Genomic DNA, 10524 nt, shown 5'->3' with positions numbered 1-10524 from the left:
TACTTGACTGCTCTCCTATCTTGCCTGTGTGTTTAGGTAACTGGAGTCCATGAAGGTATAAACTTCAGAATAAAAGGCATGATTTTATACATTAATGATTTCAAATAAAAGAGGAGTGCTAGTTTGTGCATCACTTCTTTCGAGAAAGTTAAGTCTGTGTTCTGCTTAGGAGAGATAACACTTTTTGTCCCTGTAGGTGGCCCCCCTGGTGTAGCCATTAGTTGCTAATTACTTGCAAACAAATAAACAATTAACTCCTCAAGCTGCTGGCTGGGAGAGTGTTCATTGACATGCTAAAACTTTCTAAGACAGGATTTTAATTAGTGACGTTCTAAATCCAGCCCCCTTGTCAGCGGAGCCAGGAGGTGAACCACAGGAAGATCCCAGCCCTGTACACATGGGGCAGAGCCAGCCAAGAAGCAAGGAGAGGCCAGAGCCGCTGTTCTGTGCAGCCCACTCGAGGATGTCTCCCAGCCTACAGGAAGGGGCTCGGCACGGGGAAAGCAAACCCTCGCCCTGCTCCTTTTCAATTGAGAGCATTTTGGGATTGGACCAGAAGAAAGACTGTGTTCCATCAATGAAACCCCACAGGCCCTGGGCAGACACCTGCGGCTCCTCAGGTACACCACAAGTTAATTTTTTAAATTCTTTGTTATTTCGTCTGCAGTGTTTATTTTGGCCTTTATTTCATATTACGTAGAGTTAGAGAAAAACTGCAGTTTCATCCAATTACATAACTGAAGTATCTAGGACTTTCAGTGCCTCCAGCTGAGTTCTATAGGAAATGAAAAGAGAATTGGCCTTAGATCCAAGGGAGTATAAAGTTCGTTCACAGGAAATGCCAAGAACCTGCATTTATTTCAGAAGGTCTCTTGTATTTGACACATCAGATATTCTATTTTTTCACTGAAAAAATACATGACATTCAGAGATCAAAATGTTCTCTAGCAGCAAGGCAGGATCTCCATCTTTGTTTGCTTTTTGGTTTTTGGTTGATGAGAGGTCAGTTCTCTTGTGAAACCCAGAGGAATTTCCCCAGGAAAATTAAAGACAACTTCCTGAAATTCCTTCTTATAGAACTTTGTGGAATACAGGTTTGGACATCTAAGATGGAGTTTATTTTTCTGCTTTTAGGGAAAGATATTAACCTATGTGTACATATCCCGAGCCTTCCTAACGGGATCTCATTCCCTTATACTGTGGATCGTCCAGTGCCAGAAGAAAGATTTTTGAAATGTGAAAATTACTTTTCACCCTCAGAAAGACTGTCTTTGAAAAGAGAACTGAGTTGGTATAGAGGACGAAGACCAAGAACCGCTTTTACTCAAAACCAGGTGGGAAGTTTTTTCAAGCAGTAATGATAATACAAAGGTTTTAACTAACACCCTGTTGGGCAAAAGCCCAATCACTTTGGGATCTCAGTTTAGAAGCCTTGTTAACGAAACAATAGACTCTATGGAGGTGTTTTTTTTGTTTTTTGTTTTTTGACAGTTTCTGGATAGTCATTTAAAAAATGTAAAAGGCATATATAGATTAATTGCCCAAGATGTAAATACAATTATTTTGCTATACGAATTAAAGCCCATTTTATAATGACATACGAAATATCAACATTTTATGTAACTATTACCTTATTCATAGATTGAAGTGTTGGAAAATGTCTTTAGAGTAAACTGCTATCCTGGCATTGATATCAGAGAAGACTTAGCTCGAAAACTGAATCTAGAGGAAGACAGAATCCAGGTAATTTTCAAACTTAGCTGTTACCTGTGATGATGGAAATGTTAAGAATAGTAAAATAATGTTCCTGAGATCTACTTTATTTTTCCTTAATTTTAGATCTGGTTCCAAAATCGGCGTGCAAAGCTGAAAAGGTCCCATAGAGAATCACAGTTTCTAATGGCGAAAAAAAATTTCAACACGAATCTCCTGGAGTAGACGGAAAACTGACCACGTGAGATTATTTTACAATTGCAGAACCCGAGGAATCAATGGAGATATCAAATTTTAAAAATGTGATCTTTTCTGCATTTAATCTGAGTGTTGTCATTTTTCTCCCGAAAATATATTGTAAATATTCACTATTAAAACATGGTACCTATTATACATGGGCACTTTTAGTTACAATAAAGGCCTTTCCTATATATTTTAATAAACATTTTCAGAAAAAGCCAGCTATTTTTTAAGTGAGCAAATTTAATCTAAGAAACTAGTTCGCTAAAATCAGCAAGCTCATGACTAAGTGACTCCACAAGCTGGATTCTATTTACAGAATAATTCAAGTGAAATAATCTGGAGAATGGCACAAAGATATGCTCTGTTTCAATTAGTTTTCTTCAAGTGCATTTTGAAACATGATTATTAGCTCCTCTTAATTTCTGACATAAAGCAGTGAAACTTTCTCACCACGTATCAATACAAATCCTTCTAGCATGCCAGTTTCAAGCTGTTTTTTTTTTTAAGCAAAATCATTATGCCAAAGTAGAGATAGAAAGACATCAGTTGTCATATTCATACCCTTGGTATTATATTGCAAAAAGGATTGAGCTGCAAATACATGCAAATTTTAAAATATTTTCCTAGCTATTTAATGTTGTGTTTTACTTTCATTCATTAAAGGAATAATGATCATCAGGCTAATATCTATTTCTAGTTTAGTGGTTTCCAAACAACTGTATATTTTGTTGTTACAAGTAATACGTTGACTGATGAGGTAACTGATCTGCCTTTTGTATGTGCTGCGACATAGTCGCTAGAAAAAATCAGGGCACTTTTTTGGGACAAAAACTATGTATTTTCCTTGCACTTGCCATTGTACCTATCAACTAAAGATGGGAAGGAATAGGTAAGATGCATCACAAAAAAGAAGTCCTACCACTGGAAGTCTGGGTGTTTGTTTTCTAGTTAATTAGTGGAAGGCCAGAGTGGGTATGCTCTTTGAAATGTTTGCTTGAGGACTTTGACTTGGTCTCCTGGAAACTATATTTCAGCTGTCCTCATTGAGTTGAATTCTCCCTTCCCTTTTCTTTCCTGCTCCTCTGTTCTCTTCTTTCCTAGCAACGACCACAGTAGAAGATTCTTGTTGAATTATTGAATCTATACCTACTATATACATTTTTGTTTGTTTAATTGCATGAGAAAGGTGAAAAGGAGTGTGCATATTATCACTGAGGAAAAGGAGTGTGACTCAGATTTTAGAGCTTTTAAAAGATCATTTAGGGAGAGCACATTTGGGATAGAGAGCTCTGTGTCCCAACAACTAGTCAGCAATAGATGGTCTTATTCTGTTCCACTATTGCTGAGATGGAGAGGGAGGAAGAACAGAAGGGCAGCCACTGGAAAACCAGAGGCATTACATGTTTTCCAAGGAAGTCTACTGTCAGATTGGGCCATTTTCCCCAATATAAGGAGCTGCTTTCACTAATACAAAATGTGAAGCACTATTTATGAAATATATCAGTAAGAATTCATCCACTGGGAGCTTTCTTTGCTCTTCATTAGGTTTCTGTGAAGTTATATTAAGTTGAGGACTGGAAGTCAACTGGAGTGCGTTGGAGAGGAAAGTGTCACGTGATGGGTAGGCTTCTCAAACAGTCTTTTATTTTTATCCCAAACATCATATTTACATATTGTAAACAATTCAAGTAATGTAGAAATAGAAGAAAATCTCTCTCAAGCCTCATCCTTCCCAGATAATCATCATTAAACATTGTTATGTCTCTTTTTCTGCACGAAGGCAGGTACATATGTATACATATATATACACATGCATTTCTATTTGTTACTTTTTTAAAAGTTTTTTTAAAAAATGTTTATTCTTGCGAGAGAGGGAGAGAGATAGTGTGTGTGCACAAGCCGGCGAGGGGCAGAGAGAGAGGAAGACCGGATCCAACCAGACTCCACCCTGTCCGCAAAGAGCCGGGTGTGGGATGTGGGCTCAAACCCACGAATTATGAGATCATGACCTGAAGTTGGTTGCTTAACCAACTGAGCCACCCAGGTGCCCCTCTATTTATTATTTTTTTAAATGTCATCACACTTAACATTCTGTGCATCTTTCTGTCATCTTGCCATGTCAGACATCTAGCTCTATCCCTTTCCTAATGTTTGCTTAGTTTAGAAGAGGATTTCAGCCCTGCATATTATAAGCTATTTTACAATATTAACACTTAAGTATTTTTAAAGTAGTACTTTTCACAAATTGATATTTCAGAGAGTAATCATAGTTTATCTAGAATTTACCTGAAATTAAACCTGTGAAGAGTGGGAAATTTCTATATAAAGTGTTAGACTTTGAAAAAAATGAAACAATATCACAAACATTGATTAATAACTAATAATGCACTTAAATTTATTTTTTAGTTATAAAACCTGGTCATACCTATAAAAAGTCTGGTGAGGAAAGAAACAATAACTCTAGAATATCATTATCTCAGAATTCTCTAGTGACCATAATATAACCTATTTACGTGCGTCTAAAATTCAATTTTATCTATCATTGAGATAAGTTGTGCTTACAACTGAAGGTACATACTTATAACTGAAATCATTTATAATAGAAACGATGCATCTATAAAAAATAACATTTGGAAGTCAGAAAAAATTTAAATAATACTAGAATTTGTAATATTAAAGAAGTAACTATGAATATAATATGCATGTTCTTTCAGATATTTCACATATTTTCAGATACTAATAACATAATATCATTAAATGTTTTGAAGTGAGTCTGTAATATATTAAAATATTCAAAGAAGCAAAATAATATACAAGATTATAAGTGAATTTCCCCCAAAATCATTTCCAAAGATAAAGACTGATTGATCTTGTTAGAGGAAATAATGAGTTAGTAACTTTTTTTTTTTAAAGCAATTATAACTGCCAGTACTTTGGAGTGAATATAATGATATTCAGGGAAAAAGCTGGACTTTAACTTTGAGGAAAAATCAAGCAAGGTGGAAATGGAAATGAAAACCCGAGATAGAATTGTCTTTCCCTCAAAACACACAGGCTCTAATCCACAGCTTATCTCTGCTCCTGGTAATTCCAAGCCTTTGTCTCCATTAATACCCAGGACAAGGTGAACAGTAGTAACAAATCAAACTAATGCAGTCAGGCTAATACCTAGAGCGTCTCTATTATCTGACGGCTGCCTAAATAAGGTTATTTGGTCTCCTGTAATGGCATTTGTCTCTTGTGAAGCCAGCCAGACAAAGCCCATCGCTAGAGAGTGCTGTTGGAAACAATGGCTGTGTGTGCCAGTGGTCAACTTTTGAGTTAATCAGTGTTAATAGCTGCTTTCACTCCCTGCATCTTATCACACATCACACGAATCGCATGAATCCCCCATTACCAAACCCAGCACACAGCATCAACCTGGGCCTTGTTTTTACTTCTTTCAAAGGCAGGGAGCTGAGTCCATTTACTTGATGAGGAACAGAAATCAAAGTATGACATGGTGACCTGCCCTCTCTATCTCGCTGAGCCCCATGGGACTAAAAGCCCTTCCGTGTGCCTTTGGCTGCATGTAAAGCTCATTTTATTTGTTTGTTTATTTATTTTTAACTTTATTTATTGTGAGAGAAAGAGAGAGCATGAGCTGGGGAGGAGCAGAGAGAGGGAGAGAGAGAAAATCCCAAGCAAGCTCCAAACTGTCAGCACTGTTAGCGCAGAGCCCAACACAGGGCTCGAACTCACAAATTGCAAGATCACGACCTGAGGCAAAATCAAGAGTCAATAGATGCTTAACTGACTGAGCCACCCAGGCGTCCCTAAAGCTCATTTGAAGTGTTCTGTCTCCTGCTGGGGCAGCAGCCCACAGTGGCCAAGCAGCCAAGGCAGCTCTTGATGGCTCTGACCAGTCCACATCTCATTAGACTCACGCCTTCCCATTTTCCTCTCTCTTGTCTTCTTATTCCCACCCTTCTCCTTTTCCCCTGCTAATGCCTTAGGAAGCTTGTTGGTGTCAACAGGAATTACTGAGTCCCACAACCGAACCCCAGCCCAAAAAGTTTATTGCTTACCTTCTGTCTAGTAAAGAGTTAACATTTAGGAGCTTCATGTCTGGTCTCTTCTTCCAGGCATCCTTGGATAGCCTAGTGGGCATCTCTTTTATTTAGCATTTTATGACTGGAAGTTCATATGATGAAGTAAACGATGCCACAGTTTATGTCCTATTTACCACATTACAAGCTTGCAAAAAACCATACACCTATTGTATCTGGTGTTGGTCAAGAAATTGCCTAACAGTGGTTTTACAGGACACAGCCCCTATTTGATGGTGTATTGAGCCACCAATACTACTCTTCCTTGAGCTCTCTATTTCAGTCAAGTCAGTCAATCAAAAAGTACTCATTGGAGGCAGCCTAGCAATGTAGAGTCTGGTCACCCGGGTTCAAACCCCAATAGGTCTTTGACTTTGGGTCAGTTCTTTAATCTCTTTGAGCCTCGATTTTGTCATCTATAAAATGGGGATAAAATGGGACCTATTTCATAGAATCATTGGGGGAATTAAATGAGATAATGGATAAAGCTTAGACTAATTCCTGGCAAATACAAAATGATCAGGAAATGTTCACTTATAATAATGTGCTAGGAAATATAGAAGAAGTAAAGAAAGTTGTCTAGAACAGTGTTGTGTCTGGAACAATATGTGGCACATAGCGGGTTCTCAATCAGCAGTCTTGGAACAAATAAAAACAGTTCTTGGTCTCTAGGAGCTCACTATATGATGGAGAGAAAATACTGGTTAACAGTTATTCAACAACAATTTGTTCAGTATCTGCCACGAGCCCATCACTATGTGAGACTATGGGGATGGAATGGTGAACAAGTAAAACAAGGTTTCTGCTGTTTTGGGACTTACTATACCCAGTGCCTAGCAAAGTCATGGCAAATATTTGGCATACAATATCTGGTGAATGAATGAATGAATGAATGAATGAAGCAGTAAGACAATAACACATGGAAGCATATAATTAAGGTCTAAATTAACGTTTGTAGATTTGTAGATGGTCAGGACTACTATAAGCTATAGGAGGGGATGGATCAGACATATGTAAAGACCAACTCTCAACTCGTTGCCTCTACATGAATAGGTCTGTGAAAAGACTAAAGCTTAATGTGGGCAGGAGCTGGGTGTTGGGAGGACGGTGTTCCAGGTGAGGAAACAACATGTAAGAAGACTCGGAAGCTGGACAGCAAGAATGGTGGCCTCTCTACAGTGATGGGTGACTGTTGGCATGGCCAACTTTGTGGGCACAATGCACCCCCTGTAGTTACACAGGACCCTGTGTTCAGAATGGCCCCATACTTGGTTTGATGCTCTGCTGCTGCCATTTTGAAAATCTTAATAATTTTTGGCCCAATAGTCCTACAATTTTAATTTGCACTGAACCCCCAAATTATGCAGCCAGACCTGCCCATTAGGGGTGGATACAGGTTATGGAGAACCTTTGAAAAAGGCCAAGGAAGTAAAACGATGTGGTGGGAAATGGTGAACCATGTTTGTTTACTAAACTAGGGTTGCACCATGGTTTAGGAAGACAGAAACAGGATGCGGGGTGAAGTTAAAGGCCGGATTGAGGGGACCCACCTACCTATAGTTGCAATACGTATTTTTGAAGTTGTTGACCTTTACCTTACCTGGGTAAAGGTAGGGGTGGTGGAGATGGAAAGGTGGAGATTATAGAGAGAGAAGGGAAATTTGGGAGGCTTTAGCTACTATGTGGGAAAAGGAGAAGGCAGTGAATTTAAAGCACTGCAAGCTTTGGGACATTTGAAAATTACTAAATATGCAAGAACTGGATCATGTTTGGCCCTGTAACTTACACACTCAGGAGGTAGGGGACTTTACTTACCTACTTCTATTTCTTTTACTTCTGATACTGTCATGAGAAAAGGTTTTCTTAGCAATTTGCAAGTGAATCCCTGCAAATAATAATTTTACAAGTAATGATCATCCTTATGAGTAATAACAGTAACCATGCTAACAGAATTTTCCGATGATCTCTACTTTGATTGCCACATGGTTTTCCCACTTTGTTCTAGACTTCAAATAGGGTCCCAAAGCTTTAAAACATTTGAAAATCACTATTACTAGGAGAAGTACATTAGAGAAAAGTGTTAGAACTATGTTAAAAAGGCAGAGAATTCCTAAAAAAATTAAATGGGATCCAAAACAATTATTTGCATGTGTGTGTGTTAGCTGTATTAGGCATAGAAATTGAAATTTAGGACAAATTTTACCTTTTTGATGTATTCTCTCAAGAATTCAAACCATGCTCGGGAAAATAAATAACAAGCTTTTAAGTACCTTCAAAGATGTCATTGTTTCTTTGCACTATTACTATAAAAATGAAAATCTTTTACTTATTTGCTTGTTTTACCTCATCCTGACTGAGTTTAATCATTTTTAGAAATACTTTTGCTAATTTTGCAGATGAAAAGTGATTTCTCATTGTTACTTCAACTTGATTTTTTGAGATTCAACTTTTGGCATGTTACCTGATAACTTTATCTTCTCATTTGGTCAATCTTACTTCACCTATTACTTTCTTGGCAGTCTGTGGTATGTTGAGTCACTGTTCAGTTTTTCATGCCCTCTGCATTTTTTTTTTGAAAGGGAGAGAGAGTGCAAGAAAGGGCAGACAGAGGATCTGAAGCGGGCTCTGCTCTGACAGCAGGGAGACCGATGCTGGGCTCAAACTCATGAACCATGAGATCATGACCTGAGCCGAAGTCGGATGCTCAACTGAGTGAGCCACCCAGGTGCCCCATGCCCTCCGTATTTTAAAATCATACATCCATGCCCTTTGGCCTGTGGCTTTGCAGCACCACCCATTATTGAGGGCAGAGTACATCTGCCATCTCCGCTGCTGTTGGGTTTGGTCATGTGATCTCCTTTAGCCAATAGAATGTGGACAGAAGTGATGCAGTACCAGTTCCAGGAGGAGGCCTCAAGAGACATTCCCCTTGTCTACTTGCTCTTCTGCTATTGCCGGGAGAAGCACACACTCTGAGTACCTACTGCCCCTTTAGGTTAGCCTCCAAATTGAGAAACATGAAGCAGACCTCAACCTAACCTGCAGCCTGCAGCCAAGGCAAGCCCAGCCAAACCTGCCTATATTCTTCCAAATCCCAGGCCTGTGAGAGAGTTTCCAACCACTGAGTTTGAGGGGTTATAAAAACAGCACTGGGGGCGCCTGGGTGGCTCAGTCAGTTTGAGTGTCCGACTTCGGCTCAGGTCACGATCTCGCGGTCCGTGAGTTCGAGCCCCGCGTCGGGCTCTGGGCTGATGGCTCAGAGCCTGGAGCCTGCTTCTGATTCTGTGTCTCCCTCTCTCTCTGCCCCTGCCCCATTCATGCTCTGTCTCTCTCTGTCTCAAAAATAAATAAAACGTTAAAAAAAAAAAAACCAGCACTGTTGTAAGCAATATAGTCTTACAGTTTTTCTTACTGATTTGTGTCAGTTCCTTATACAGTAAACATTTGATTACCATAGTTTGACTCATAATTTCTTAACATTTACCTTTTAATCTTATGATTTTTACACACATGATTTGAAATATTTTTATTTTTTCAATGTTTATTTTTGAGAGAGAGAGCAGAGGAGGGAGGCAGAGGATCCAAAGCAGGCTCTGTGCTGATAGCAGAGAGTCTGATGCAGGGCTTGCACTCATGAGCCGTGAGACCATGCCTAAGCTGAAGCTGGACACTTAACGGACTGAGCTATCTGGGTGCCCCTAAATTGAAATAATTTTAGACAAATCTCAGTCTTATCCTTTACTGTTATTTCCCTCTGCTTTATCTGACACCTTCCCATTCCTGTGATTACCCATTATGTTTCTAGTGTCTTAATAGGTTGTTTCTATGATCTACAGATCTTTATGACATTTTTCAGCCTATCAGTATCCTTTTGCATAACAAACAATGAATTGAATGAGCCTCCTCACCAAAGTCATAAAGATAAAAGATGATACTATTAATAAAAACAATAATTAATATCACCATTTATTAGCTGCCTACCACGAGCTACGCAATATGGTACTTCACATAAATTATTGATTTAATTTTCACAACAGCTCTGCAGGTTGGATATAGCCAACCCACTTTAAAGATAAGGAAACCTAACCTCAGATATTTTTATTATGATGACTTATTATCCCCACTTTATAGATGAGTAAATTGTGGGATACAGAAAGACTAAATAATTTGATCAGGGCCACACAGCTAGGAAGTGGCTTAGGTATGATTCAGACTAAGTTCTGCCCAACTCTACAGTTGCCTCTTCCCACTAAACCTTCCAGAAGACATAGCTAACAGCTCTAATGGCAATATATTAAAAAGTACACTGGGGGTGCCTGGGTGGCTCATTTGGTTGAGAGTCAGACTTCAGCTCAGGTCATGATCTCACGCTTCGCGGGTTCACGCCCCCCGGCAGGTTCTGTGCTGACAGCTCAAAGACTGCAGCCTGCTTTTGATTCTGTGTCTCCCTCTCTCTCTGCCCCTTCCCTACTCATGCTCT

General features: G+C 39.1%; 1 protein-coding gene across 1 annotated transcript; it reads left to right on the top strand.

Annotated features, from left to right (window-relative positions):
• The first annotated feature begins 316 nt into the window (after positions 1-316).
• Positions 317-2631, top strand: HESX1 (HESX homeobox 1). Its single transcript, XM_019470056.2, has 4 exons — positions 317-620; positions 1135-1334; positions 1642-1743; positions 1840-2631. The coding sequence occupies exons 1-4, from the start codon at positions 398-400 to the stop codon at positions 1936-1938; spliced, it is 624 nt and encodes a 207-aa protein (XP_019325601.1). The 5' UTR covers positions 317-397; the 3' UTR covers positions 1939-2631.
• Positions 2632-10524: the final 7893 nt, after the last annotated feature.

Source organism: Panthera pardus, unplaced genomic scaffold (assembly GCF_024362965.1).
Source record: "Panthera pardus isolate Hobbes unplaced genomic scaffold, ASM2436296v1 HiC_scaffold_8, whole genome shotgun sequence".
Taxonomy (NCBI): domain Eukaryota; kingdom Metazoa; phylum Chordata; class Mammalia; order Carnivora; family Felidae; genus Panthera; species Panthera pardus.
Note: the sequence above shows the minus strand (reverse complement) of the source record. Positions and strands in the feature narration are given on the sequence as shown.

Bases quoted from the DNA above. Each gene is read 5' to 3' on its own strand.
- HESX1 (XM_019470056.2), top strand. From the start codon at position 398: ATGGGGCAGAGCCAGCCAAGAAGCAAGGAGAGGCCAGAGCCGCTGTTC. The intron at 621-1,134 runs GTACACCACAAG...TTCTGCTTTTAG, and splicing joins AGACACCTGCGGCTCCTCAG to GGAAAGATATTAACCTATGT. The intron at 1,744-1,839 runs GTAATTTTCAAA...CCTTAATTTTAG, and splicing joins TAGAGGAAGACAGAATCCAG to ATCTGGTTCCAAAATCGGCG.